The 13,547-nt window shown below is 35.3% G+C and overlaps 2 protein-coding genes across 4 annotated transcripts; both read left to right on the top strand.

The window, feature by feature from the left end:
- The first annotated feature begins 216 nt into the window (after positions 1-216).
- Positions 217-5,933, top strand: LOC111387408. Of its 2 annotated transcripts, none has more exons than XM_023011960.1 (5): positions 217-643; positions 1,142-1,221; positions 1,632-3,353; positions 3,475-3,643; positions 4,900-5,933. In XM_023011960.1, exons 1-5 carry the CDS (start codon positions 562-564, stop codon positions 5,520-5,522), a joined length of 2,676 nt encoding a protein of 891 aa, XP_022867728.1. In that variant the 5' UTR covers positions 217-561; the 3' UTR covers positions 5,523-5,933. The 2 variants fall into 2 exon arrangements, with proteins under 2 accessions (XP_022867728.1, XP_022867729.1); XM_023011961.1 differs by having other exon boundaries at positions 626-643; positions 1,142-1,229.
- A 4,499-nt stretch (positions 5,934-10,432) lies between these two features.
- Positions 10,433-12,671, top strand: LOC111387412 (WUSCHEL-related homeobox 8). Of its 2 annotated transcripts, none has more exons than XM_023011966.1 (3): positions 10,433-10,780; positions 11,250-11,783; positions 12,304-12,671. In XM_023011966.1, the coding sequence occupies exons 1-3, from the start codon at positions 10,558-10,560 to the stop codon at positions 12,429-12,431; spliced, it is 885 nt and encodes a 294-aa protein (XP_022867734.1). In that variant the 5' UTR covers positions 10,433-10,557; the 3' UTR covers positions 12,432-12,671. The 2 variants fall into 2 exon arrangements, with proteins under 2 accessions (XP_022867734.1, XP_022867735.1); XM_023011967.1 differs by having other exon boundaries at positions 10,435-10,780; positions 12,346-12,671.
- Positions 12,672-13,547: the final 876 nt, after the last annotated feature.

The following is a 13,547-nucleotide window of genomic DNA, read 5'->3' as shown; positions in this document are numbered from 1 at the left end:
TCTGCTGCAATTTTCTCTTTTAAAAATAAGGCCTTACAGACCCTTAACATATTGAGGTTTGGAATCTTATCCGAGTAAAGAAAAAAGTAGTGCACCCGATAAAAAAAAAAAAAAAAAAAAAAAAAAAAAAAAAAAAAAGAAAAAGGAAAAAGAAAAAAAAAAAAAAAAAGAGAAGAAAATTAAAAAAATTATTAAAAAGCAAACATGAATATAAAATCATTTTGATTTTGTCAAATGTATAAAGAATACTGACCTGTATGATTTATTGCGCCATCATGGACAATCTGAAAAATGCCAATGGTACAAGTAGCTCGATCTGGGTCAATAGATTAACCTCTGTAGAAAATAGAATGATTTCGAGAAGCATGATGTGTTAATTCTATTGCGCATTTCTTCTCTATTTCATTGTTGAAAAATACTTAAATTCCAGACTCCGCAGGCTGTTGACTGACTTGGAATTTCATTCTTTGGACAGAGATAGAGTAACATTCAGTTTCATGGTGTAATCCAGAGATGTTTTATTGAGTGCAACAGATTTTTTTGAGGAATACTTCTTGGTGCATGGGAAGCTTGTTACACTTTCTTGACGCTAACGAGGACAGAATGGCTAGGAAAGTGGTTATGCATAAAAGGCTTGATGGTGGTAAGTGTTACCTGTGTCAAGCAGTAGGGGGAAGCTACTAGGAACTTCTAAGATATATTGCTCCACGCTTGCAACACTTTTAATGAAAGAATTGCGAAGTCTATTGTTAGTTGTGTTGTTTTTTGAACAATGGTTTATACTTTGCTTATGAGCTAAGAGCTTGAGATCAAAATGCAGAATGATGCAAAGTTTTTTCTTTTCCTCAGACAGTAATTGTCCGAATAAAGTTTTCAGTTACTGCACCTTTGTCAATTAGAGCTACTTTCTGGTATACTTGAGCTCAGTGTACCACAGTTATTTGAATGTATATTCAGGGCTGTCATCCCTACTTAGTTGTCAAATGAGACACATTCTCATCATATTAATGGGTAATAGTATGATAACTTATCATAACACCATGTTTGTTGAATAAGAAAAGGGGGATCTCTAGTTCTATTTATTATTCTTTTTCTCTTCTTACTAACCAGAAGTAATGCTCTCTGTTTGACATTTCTTCAGGCCTGGAGGCTCCTCGAAACAGTTTGGAGATACCTTTGGAGACTTCCTATAGCTTGTGTGCTGCGCGAGAGAGTATTCCGGTAACAACGTAATGCCTTGTTTCAGTTGAGCTCTGACTGTAGTAGTTTATCATTCTTAGTAGTAGGTTTCTTCACCTTCCATACTAGGAGCTTATAGGTTCTGAAGTTTCCCTTCATTGTAAACTGCATATCTAATAAAATTTTCAGACTTGAAAATAATACGAAGGTGGTCTTTTGGTTTGCTTATCGATTTTGTTGGTGCACTTTCATGGTCATGCTTCCCTCGTGCATTTTGATAAATTATACTTTTCATCTTGCCTTGTTAGAAGGAATCATTTTCTTTTCTTTGTCTAACGTATTCTAGTTCCAACTCCAGTGAATTTGCATGTATAGTATAATTTTAGTAGTGTTCAGAAGCTTCTCGATTTGGTATGTTCTCAGATCACTCACAAATTGCTACATTTACTCAGTATGCTTATCACAAGAAAAAGGAGTCTGAGAAGAACTGCTATTCGAATGAGGCTCCAATGAAGAAGTTAATCAGTGAAGAGATTTCTAAAAGACCAAACACCAGGCAAAATGCACCAAGCATAGTGGCTCGTCTAATGGGCGTTGATATGTTACCATTTGATTCAAAACCAGCATCAAAGGCTTCTGAAATGAAGAATGAAACTCCAGAAAGCAACTTCTTGAAAAAGCATTGGTCAGGAACGAACTCAGGTGGTCGTGTCCCCTCAACCTCAAATTCCTCTCTAGAAATAGACTTTGGTTGCTTGGAGGATAGTATAAACAGAGATCCTGATCAGCTCAGATGCATGAGGTTGAATAGGCCTAAACCCAGAGAACATCCTCAAGAGGAGGAACTACAGAAGTTCAAGAAAGAATTTGAAGCATGGCAAGCTGCACGGTTTAAGGAATGTTCAAAGATTGCGGAATTTGGCAGTTCTCCAAGCCAGTTGATTGCACAAGAGAACCTCAACAGAGAAAAAATGGTTCTTTATGCAAACTCTGAAAGAGCCATGGCTAGTGGGAGACTGATGGAACCTGAGGATCTTACAGTAATACCAAGTTTGCACGATAAAGGTACTTTAAAAGGCTGGAAAAATGATAGTGAATATTTTGCAGCTGAACACAAGGGGTCTCCATATTCAAGAAGAATGTCAAGAACAGATTTTAAGGCATCTCCTCTGATGAATTCTGATCAGAAACCTGATATTGTTTCTGCCCCCACCAAAATTGTGATTTTGAGGCCTGGTTTAGGTCCAGAGAGGATGTGCAGTGGTGAAGATTCATGGAACAGTACTCCCAGTACATCAGGAGAGAGAGGAAGTATAGAAGATTTGCTTGAGGAGGTGAAAGAAAGGTTGAAGTCTGAGCTTCAAGGTAAAAGCCCGAAAAGGAGCACAACAGTTAGGGGAGGAGGCATTGAGACCCCTTATCGGGAAAAGCCATCAGAACCCAAACAAATAGCTCAACGTATAGCACAACAAGTCAGAGAGAGTGTTACAAGGGACATTGGGATGAATTTACTTCGCTCAGAATCTACAAAATCTTATAGAAGTGAAATTCAGTTAAACGGAACTGGTTCTCCTGATTTCATAAATGGAGATACTAGGAGATTCTTGGCAGAGAGGCTGAAAAATGTTCTGAAGGGGGAAACACATGGGGAAGTACCAATGGTTTCCCATAATAGGTCAAGATCGTCAACATCAGATTATGAAAAGGGCAGAGCAGAACATTCAAGAGATATCTGGAGTGGAAATAGAATGAGCTATCATCCTGGTGTTAAGAACGAACCAGAAAAGCGAAGTAGGTCTTTTAGACAGGAGCCTGATGATGTAATGCTCCATAAGGAACTATCTCCTAGGAATCTTGTCAGATCTTTATCAGCCCCAGTATCAGGAACTTCATTTGGAAAGCTCCTTCTGAAGGATCGACATATACTGACAGGGGCTCAAATCAGGAGGAAGCATGAAGTCATTGAAAATGTTTCAATGAACATGAAGAAACGGAAGAAGGAAAAGTTCAACATTAAGGAAAAGGTTTCAGGCTTTAGATATGGCTTAACACTTAGGGGGAAGCTATTTCGGAGGAGGGTTCAGTCAGTAGAGGAATTACGTCAATCTAAACATGACTGCATGAAAGATATCAGAAGTCAACCAACAGTGACAATGAGTTTGTATGACAGATATGTGAGGATCTTTCTGTGACTTTTTCCTTAACATTTTCTCTCCCTGCAAAAAAAAATAATTTTCTGATGCCACAAGTTACCAATAGAGTTAACTTATGGTTCCCTTAAAATCCATATTCTAGGAAAATTCCACTGAAGTGCCACCAAGCCCTGCGTCTGTGTGCAGCAGCATTCACGACGAATCCTGGAGGCATGGAGAGTATTTCAGCCCAACATCGGCATCAGATGCACATCAACTAGATGACAGTGAGATTCCTCATGTTTTCAGAGAAATAAACTCGAACTTGAGTGGTAAGTGAATTAATGATTTCATATCTTTCTGAACATAACAAATAATGTATTTGTTGCTATATGTCACTCATTGGACATTAATTTCTTGGATGTGCACTTTCTATGTAGTTATCTGGTGAGGATTTGGATCCTTAGGACTTGGAAGTTTTTTGAGAAAAAAAATTGTTTACTTTATTTTTCTTATTGACTAGAACATGTGAAGAGACAGACAAGCCAACTCAGTTTTTTATATGTTACTGATTTTGGCGTTTTATATTTTTTTGATAAATTTATACATATAAATGGGATAGAAAGCATAGGTACTTCTTTCCTCTCATCAAATAGGATTCCATTCCTGTTTTGGTTGCCCCACATGTCAGTGTAGCTCGATGATGTCACATTGTTACGTGATAACTGAGTAGAATGTTCAAAATATTGTTATTATTTCATTATTTTTGTCATAACTTATAATTCAAAAGTCCCATAAAAACAAGAGATATACCTAGAAAACTATAATCCTTTGTATAAGTCTGTGAAATATCTAGTTATTGGTATGCTTCAATCAAACCAGTGTTTACAGAAGTTTGGCATCTTGAGTGATAAGGACAAGTTTCTTTTCTCTCTGAGAAACTTGTGTTGTAGATAAGGGCTTGAAAAATATATCAGATCATATCTTTATTTTTCTACTATTGGTGGTGATAGCGTTGTCAGTGCCTTGAAACAGGTTTTATTTCTATTGTGGCTATTTGAAATCTGTAATTCGGTAGTTGATTGCCCTCTTTAGGATTACTGGAAAACTTTCTACTTTCTTTTGAATTCTAATACAATGTGCATAAAGTCTTCATTTGCATTTTTGCAACATTATTGGTCAAACAATCTTTCCATTGCTGAACTGCATCTTTCTTTCATATTAATATCTTGTTTGAGCTACATTATTTTCATAAGAATGCATTTTTGAATAGTGTATTGATATGAAATGCGTGGTTAAAAAAAAAAGTTTTGGATTTGCGTATAAAATTATTTTATTGAAGAAGTATGGTTGAAATGATGTCAAATCACTATTAAGAATGTATTTTTTTGAAAAAATATGGATCAAACAGGTTGTAAGTGTCACAATGAGCATATTTAACATGGCATGGGAGATATTATCTGATGATACACCTCTGCATTTGAAACTGTATAGTAGTTCCCATGTATTTTTCTTTTTCCAAATCCTATAATGTCTCTCATAGATCTTGAAAAAAGTTGATACTATAATTCTTTCATTCATGATGCAGAGCTGCGGAGGCAACTAAATCAACTTGAAGGCAATGTTCCAGAAGAGACAACTTATGAGCAGCCCATTGAAGTTGAAATGGAGATAGATAACCATGATGAAGCCTATGTGAGGGATTTACTTATTGCTGCTGGCTTGTATGATGGTTCATTCAAGAGATCTTTATCAAAATGGGACCCGCATGGTAAGCCTATTAGCAACCAAGTCTTTGAAGAAGTAGAAGAATCTTATATACAAAAGAGCAAGGATGGTGAAGGGTGCACAGAAGATGATGGCGAAAATTTGGGTCACAAGATGTTACTTGACTTATTAAATGAAGTGCTTCCAGCTGTACTGAGACCACCAATGAACATGTACAGGTATATGAATAAGGCTATTAGTTCTGTGCCACAAACCCCACATGGAAGGAATCTACTAAATCGAGTATGGGAAATTATTCGATTGTGTTTATATCCTCCAGCAGATAAATCCTTTTATGCTCTTGATGGCATGCTGGCCCGGGATTTGATGTCCAACCCATGGTGTGGATTGATGGAGGATGACATTAATGCTCTGGGTAAAGATATTGAATGTCAGATCATAGGAGATCTGATTGATGAAATGGTGAAGGATGTGAAGTCATAACTCTTAGGATCTTTTTCATGGATACCTTGAGAACATTCTTGCGCTTAGATAATTGGACTGTTCGAGATACGTTGAAGAAGCTTTTAGAGCATGAAAGGGATTGACAGTGCACGATTGTTCTAATGGGATTAGGATAGACTAGGTATAGAAGAGATTTACAAAGAAGATTGTGTGTGGATGTTGTGTGCTTTTCATGAATTGCTTGCATAGGATTCAGTTGATATGGAGTTTATCTGTACAATAGTAATTTTATGTTTATTCATCTTATAGCTTCATTCATTGTCGATTTGTAAGTGAAATATGACGATCGTGATATGGCACATAAGTGTCGCAGTGTGGGAAACTTTTTCGTTTTCCTATAAAAGATGAGTAGGTTTTATTGTTTAATGAAAGGCCTTAAATATTATGAAGTATCAGTCTCATTATGCCTATATGTTCTGCATAACAGTCTTGTAGACACCGGTTAGTTCTAATCAAACTTTAGTATAGACTTTATTACTTTCCCCTTTATAAAGTTTAAATAACACTTCCTTTGTTTTCTGTAACAGAAAAATATCAGGAAAATTCAACTTTTTCACCAATGATTTCAAGATTTTTTTATTTTTTTAATTATTATTATTTTTTAATCAGCTGACTGAATTAGATGTTGTTCATATTAAACTTAAGAATTTTGCTACGGTTATAATTTCCTGGATAGTTTTGTTGACATTGTGTTACATGGCACACATTTTTTGTCATTGATTTTATCAACACTTAAAACGATAAGCGGTCTCGATTTTGATAGTACAAATAGCTTAATCCTAAATACTTCAGTTTTTTTTAGTACATATCCAACTTCTTTTTTATTTTTATAATTTTTCCCGAAAAAGAGTTGAGCGAGGTTTATTTCGCCCATGTTTGAAGAAATTAAAATCTTTAGAGGGTCTCTCCGATCTTATTGTGTGTATTAATTTTTTAAAATAGACTTCGTTGTATTCAGAATGTCTTGGAGATGTTTTAAAATTTGGAGGTTTAAAAGACCGAAATGCTCTCGACACAACCATCCATTCTCACCACAACATGAATAAGGGCAGTTTCAGGATTTTGGAACTCCATTCTACACTTTGTCAGAATTAATACCATAAGTGAATATTTATAACACATATTATTGCATAATGAAGCCCATAATCTATCCAAAAAAGGTGATTTTATCACTTTATCTCCTGCAAAGAGTAAAAATATATTCTTCCTAATATATAAGACAACCAAATGGTCCCCCCTCCATTGATTTTCAATTCGGTTATGAATATACTTTTTTTACAAGGTTCATATACTTTCTCTACCAAAGTAGCAAAATATGCATAACTAAAAGTCACGAGTAGAAGTTGTGCTATTGGTCAAATCTTGACTTAACTACCAGGGAAAGACGATAGAATTATTATTATTATTATTTTTTTTTAAGGATGTGGGAAAATAGTGCTTTTAAGAAAATGTAGGCTAGCTAATTAAAATAATGTTAAAATCGTCCATTAAGGACCAAAACAAAAAATATAAGGGTTTAAATGTAAATAAGCGTTGAAGATTGGACCAAATTGCAATATATTTAGGGTACCTAATTCATTTATAAAGGCAGGTGAGGTGCCTAATTTGGAGGCGGAATTGACGGGAGTTAGTTGATGGATTGGTACAGACCATTTTAATTGTGGAGAAAACAACAAAACTACACATCCACTTCCATTTGTCTTTTTGTTTGCCTCCATAATTATTCCACCCTTGGAATATTGCTCAAATTCCTCCATTCCAACGAATATTCATTCTATTACTACCTCAGGCAGCATAATTTTTTTCAATATTTGATTTAATTACTTTACTTTATGTAAAAATTTAAATTATGTGTGAAATAACCATGTTGTTTATAATAATTCAACTAAAATATTCCCCCACTTTACATGCTATGCAACGTTTATCAACTATGCATAGAGAGCGGAAACGAACTCAATTGAATTTTACTAATTTGGATATCATAATGCTTAGAAGCCGTCTTTGTATGTACATTTTGCTAATTGCGAAACATTATATTTGACACTATGTGGAATTCATAAGATCATTACTAAATCTAGACGTTGGCTAGTATCACTTATTTTGACTTTAAAAAATTAAAAGGGTTCTTTATGAAAATCCTTTTTACCTAATTTCTCTTTGATAAAAAGTAGTATATTTCAAAATTTGACATGTTAAGCAAACCCTATTTTCTCACCCAAACTCTTCCAAGTCCCAATCTTAACGAAGTGTCAAAGTGTGAATTGAAGTAATGGAAGAAGTTTACTGACAGGCATCTTCTCTTTTGTCTTACTGGCATATCATCAATTGGTCTGATAACATTGGGAGAGATGTAAAGTTGTGTTTTTCGTCGAAGAAATCTCAAGAAAGTTAAGAATACAAGTGCGTCAGATATTCAGTCGTGATTAAAAATATACAATATTGATAAAGTCAAATATTGCATTCTTCCAATAGTGTCCATTTGCTCAATGTCGATTAGCCGAGTAATGACCTTAACTTGAGAGTTTCCTTATTTGTTTTTGGGATGAAAAGAAAAACTTAAAAATAAAATATCTTCATAATGTATTAAAAATAGCAGAGTGCACCAAACTATCTAAGTGTGAGAATTTGATAGGACTAGCAAAAAAATCAGTTCAACCCAATATCTATGAGGACTCCCCTAACCAGGTAAATGGGGGCGGGTACAACGTAGGAGTCATTTCCTCGAAGCGGATATGGGACGTATGGGAATCATAGTTCCCGCCCTGTTACTCGTCTAGTTTAAAGTTAATTTCAAATTTAATTTGTTTATCAAACAAAAATAAAGGATTTATCATCATTTTTAAAGAGAAAGTGAGTTATTTTTAATAAATTGGAAAAAAGTAATAATATTTACTAATTAAATATATAAAAAGTAAATGTAAATGGGCTTGATAAATGGGGTCGAGGACTTGCCCCACTTTAACCGAGGTGGAAATTACAGATTCTAATAGATTAAAAATCCCCATTTCAAAAATAAGATGCCATGTTTAATATTTCACAAATCAGAATTTTTTTAATTAATTAATATATTTAAAAAATAATCTAATTAATAATAATTTCAAAACTAATTTATTCATTTTCTACCTCTCTCTCTCTCTACCCCCGATTCTCTCTCTCTCTCTCTCACGTTTCTCTCTCTCACCTCACTTTCCAACACCCCCATTCTCTCTCTCTCTCTCTCTGCTTTCTTGTCGTCGCAGATATAGCGACGACAGATGTAGTAGATTTGAGACAAAATTCGACATATCCAGTAGATGACGGTGACAGAGGATATGCAGATCACGATTTGTGGATATGGCAGATCGTGCGAGGGGGTGGCATGGTGTGCGTTCGGCTGCAGCATCGAGACTTCGATGTGGGTGTGGTGTGTGTGCGTGGGTCTGGTAGCATGTGCGTTGGCGGTAATGGTGTGTGGCGGCGACCGTGACAACGATGATGTTGCGGTGCTTGTGGACTATGAGTCCTAATTGTGGTATTGGTGTGTGGTGGCGATGATTTGGGGCGGTTATAGTGGTTGTGGACTGTGACTCGTAATCGTGCTGTTGGTGTATGGCGAGGACAATGGTGTCAATGAAAATTGTGACCGTGACTCGTATTTGTGACTCACAATCGATTAAGTTGTGACAAAAAAATTAATCGTGACCAATTAATCCAATAATTTGCAACAAGTAAATGAGCAGTGACCAATAAAAGTGGTTGTCGACAAGTTGTGGTGGTGGTTATAGATTATTTGGTTGATTGTTACCATTAAATTGGTTAATGTGTGACCAATAAACAATATGTGATCAATGAAAAATATAAAATGTGACAAAGAAATAATGTGTAACCTAAAAAATTAATAATTTGTGACTATTTAATAAGTTGTGACCTATAAATTTTTTTATTCGTGACTTAAAAATAATATGTAATCTATAAAATTTTCGATTTGTGACCGAAAAATAAGTTGTAACCTATAAATTTTTTTTATTCTTGACCTAAAAACAATATGTGACCTATAAAATTTTCGATTTGTGATCGAAAAATAAGTTGTGACTAAAGATTAATCCATGACGAATTAATTTTTTGATTTGTGACCAATGAACAAACTCTGATATACAAAATTTTTGAATTGTGATCGTAAAATAATTTGTGACATAAAATTTTTGATTTGTGCCAAAAGATAATAAGTGACTACTTAAATTGTTAATTTGTGATCAAATTGTATAAATATGTGACATAAATTTATTTAATTAGTAAATTAATTAATTAAATCATAAATATATTTTAATAAAAATCTGATTTTTGAAATTTGAAACTTGTTTTCTTGTTTTTGAAACGTGCCATAATTAATCTCTTACTTATGAAATTTTCCCTTAATTGAATACGAGGAGAAAGAAAGGTGACAAAAATATCCAATTGGACAAGGTAAAAATGATCGACTCATCTCATACTCGACCCGTTGCCATTCCTAGAATTTAAGCAAGTGGCCCCCAGGGCACATCTTCAAGTGGTAAAAGGGGAGTGTAGAGAAATCCAGCTTTGCTTGAGACTGTCGCGTCAAGGGTTCGAATCCTGAAATATGTATTTGATTTTTGAGTAAGTGCAAGTGTACAAACAGCCTTTTACCTTATACTTTTGGAGGCATAACCTGCAATTTACCTCATTCACGATGGTTTAGGACAGGAGCGATGGGGGAATCTTGAAGTTGGGGTTCAACGTTTTAGAATTTTAGCAAGCGTCAATTACGGACAGTATAAAATTCTACGGCCCACATGACTATTTTAGTCTATTTTCTTCCCCGCACATGGCTATAGTATGGCCCACAAAATTAAGGTTTTACTTTTTGTTTTTGTTTTTCCAATTTTCATGACATTACTTTTGGTTTATCTCTTCTTTGCTTTACTTTCTCGCCACCTTTTCCTGTTGTTATCTTTACCAAATCCTTGTCTTGACTATTTTGTGTGTTTTGGAAACTCACTGGAGAAGAGAACTGTCAATGATGGAGTGGAATAAGCAGCCGCCACAACAGGCGGCGCAGCCGGAGGAAATGAACGGAAACGGTGGTGGAAATTTGAATGTAAACAGCGGAGGGATGTTTGTTAAAGTGATGACCGACGAGCAAATGGAAGTTCTACGAAAGCAGATTGCAGTCTATGCCTCCATTTGCGAACAACTCGTTGAATTGCACAAATCCCTCACTTCCCAACACGATCTTGCGGGTATTCAATGCTTTTCAATTGAAATTTCATGTTTATTGATAATTTAATATATTTGGAATATAATATTTAGCGCTCTTTATTTAGTGTGATTAACTAAAATTTCTTGATTTCCATATTTTAATTTTGTTTTTTTCCCCCTTTACTCGATGGCTTGATTTCAAAACTGAAGACTCTGCTCTACACTGTCGTTTTTCTTAATTTTGCCCTCTTCTGGGAATTATGCCTTTTGCACGATTGAATTAATCAATTAAGTTACTGGCACGAAGTCTTATGAAGATCTTAAGTGCCAATTGCGGATCAAGATGAAACTGATTAATTTGTGCATTTGTTTTGAATATCGTATTTCTTGTTGTCCTTATCTTCTTCTCCAGTTAGTTGATGTTTTCTACACAATGAAGATGGATTTTAAGTTCATTGAATATTCAGTGTCCTGTTTCTGTTTCTGATGAAATTTTTTTTACTTGTTCAGGAGCGAGATTGGTAAATCTATATTGTGATCCTTTGGTGACATCTGGAGGACATAAAATTACCGGCAGACAGAGATGGACTCCAACTCCTGTGCAACTTCAGATTCTTGAACGAATATTTGATCAAGGAAATGGAGCTCCAAGCAAGCAGAAGATCAAAGAGATAACAGCAGAATTGTGCCAACACGGCCAAATTTCTGAAACAAATGTTTATAATTGGTTTCAGAACAGACGTGCTCGATCCAAAAGGAAACAACAGGCTACACACACGAACAATGCTGAATCCGAAGTGGAGACGGAGGTTGAGTCTCCAAACGAAAAGAAAACGAAGCCTGAGGATTTTCAACCTCCGCATATTGCAAGTTCAAGGGCGGCCGACGATCTGTGCTTTCAAAACCCTGAGGCTAGTTCTGCTATGCATTCTATGGATCCCCGGGGCAGTAAGCCCGAACCCTTGTTGCCTCCGGAAGGCAGCTCAAATCACACTGGGAATTTTGGGCAAATGTCCTTCTATGGCTCTATGTTAGCAAATCCGAGTACGCATTTCTTACTCCTTTACAATTTTCTTTTATCATCTTCACTTTAAAATATGATATAGTACCAAGTTTAGTCTTAGTCTCAATAAATTTGGGGTCGATTACCTTAATTATTTTGCCTCTCCGTTTAGATCATTTCTACGTTTAAATAAGAATCAAGGCAATATATGTTGTTTAGTTGTGACAAATCACACTTATGAATAAGGAGCCTCTTATTTCTCCGCTAAATATATTCCCACTAGTTACATTGTTCTTCCTTTAATTTCTTCAATCGGTGCAATCCTCAAAATGGACCACTTGCTACTTTCTCTTTTATAGAGTTTTTCTGTCCTATTGGTAACTTTAGCAAAACTAACCTGAGGTATAAGAGTATTTCAGAAGTTAAAAGCTAACAGGTCTTCTCAGAGATACTTCTCAAGTTTTTTACCAGACTTCCACAGCTTTTTTTGTTAAAAAATGTTGAGCTTTTTTCGAATGTAAGCTAGCGCTACATCTGTATTTGTTTCGCTATTCTTTACAGCGTATGACACGATGAAATTGCTTGGGAATTTGACAAATGCAGGGATGGATAATTTGATTGGAAAGATGGAAGTTCCAGGAAACTATAATCCTTATCTGCAACCAGATGACTACAACATGACAAGCTAGTAACCTATTTCTCCCCTTATATTATATGTATTTAACTCTGTTAAATCGTTATTGAAGACGAATTATGTTTTTGGAAAAAACCCATGATTGCACATGAAAGAAGTAATTTGTTAACCTATTGTTTGGTACCACTTCCACCATTGAAATTGCTCTGTAGACTTGGTAATTTTGCAGTTTGTGCTCACTCTTGGTCTGTTTCTGGGCTTTAAAGTTAAACAAAGCTTATTTCCATTCTTTCAATTTGTTCATGGAGGAACTATTTTCTATTTCTTTCCATCTTTCTTTCAAGTGGTATTGCATATTTCTGAGACAATCATATTTCAACTAGCTATAGTGTTATCTACTCTTTGTTAGTTAAATTCTATTTTGTGATGGGTTTTGAGACATGTAGATAAACGTGTAAGATGTCAAAACGAAAAATTCACACTAAAGGCACCACGATCAGCCTTGCCTCTGGTGCCTGTCAACACAATAGGTGGCCGGGAAGAATGTTATCTATTCTGTGCTAGTTATATTCTATTTTGTGATGGATTTTGAGACGTGTAGATAAAGGTGTAAGATGTCAAAATGAAAAATTCGCACTGAAGGCACCACGATCAGCCTTGCTTCTAGTGCCTGTCAACACAACAAGTGGCCAGGGATCCCTTCCTGCCTATCAAATTTATCACATACTATAAGGAAAATTTATGGAATATGTGGTCGAAAATGATTTTTAATTTTTAATTTTTTTTGAAAAAAAAAAAAATCACTCTCAAACAAGCTTGCAGCGGCACCCTCTAAATTACAATTGGCGCCACAATTATTGTTGTTATAATTAGGCAATCTAATGCCTGCCTTGCTCGGGAATCACCAAGCCCCCGTTTGGTGCACATTATTTGGGAAAATGTGAAACAAACGACCCCTAAATTTGGTTATGGTAGTCAAAACGTTCACAAAATCTGAAAACTCAAAGTGGTACATTGTGCCATAATGTTGACACGTTGCAAAATATATCTCGCGTGAAATGTACCTCCACAGAATTGTCAATTGTGCACGAAAATGGCAAAATCAAACCCTTAATATCGTAATTTTTTCCATCACAACTAAAAAAAAAAAAAAAAAAAAAAAAAAAAAAAA

This window comes from Olea europaea, unplaced genomic scaffold (genome assembly GCF_002742605.1).
Source record: "Olea europaea var. sylvestris unplaced genomic scaffold, O_europaea_v1 scaffold402, whole genome shotgun sequence".
Taxonomy (NCBI): domain Eukaryota; kingdom Viridiplantae; phylum Streptophyta; class Magnoliopsida; order Lamiales; family Oleaceae; genus Olea; species Olea europaea.
This window is presented reverse-complemented; position numbering and strand designations above follow the sequence as displayed.

What these genes read in the sequence shown, in the direction of transcription:
- LOC111387412 (XM_023011966.1), top strand. Translation starts at nt 10,558, where the DNA reads ATGATGGAGTGGAATAAGCAGCCGCCACAACAGGCGGCGCAGCCGGAG. An exon ending in TTCCCAACACGATCTTGCGG is followed by an intron (nt 10,781 to 11,249) that starts GTATTCAATGCT and finishes TTACTTGTTCAG; the next exon opens with GAGCGAGATTGGTAAATCTA. An exon ending in CTCTATGTTAGCAAATCCGA is followed by an intron (nt 11,784 to 12,303) that starts GTACGCATTTCT and finishes TATTCTTTACAG; the next exon opens with CGTATGACACGATGAAATTG.
- LOC111387408 (XM_023011960.1), top strand. Translation starts at nt 562, where the DNA reads ATGGGAAGCTTGTTACACTTTCTTGACGCTAACGAGGACAGAATGGCT. An exon ending in CTGCGCGAGAGAGTATTCCG is followed by an intron (nt 1,222 to 1,631) that starts GTAACAACGTAA and finishes ACATTTACTCAG; the next exon opens with TATGCTTATCACAAGAAAAA. An exon ending in TGAGTTTGTATGACAGATAT is followed by an intron (nt 3,354 to 3,474) that starts GTGAGGATCTTT and finishes TCCATATTCTAG; the next exon opens with GAAAATTCCACTGAAGTGCC.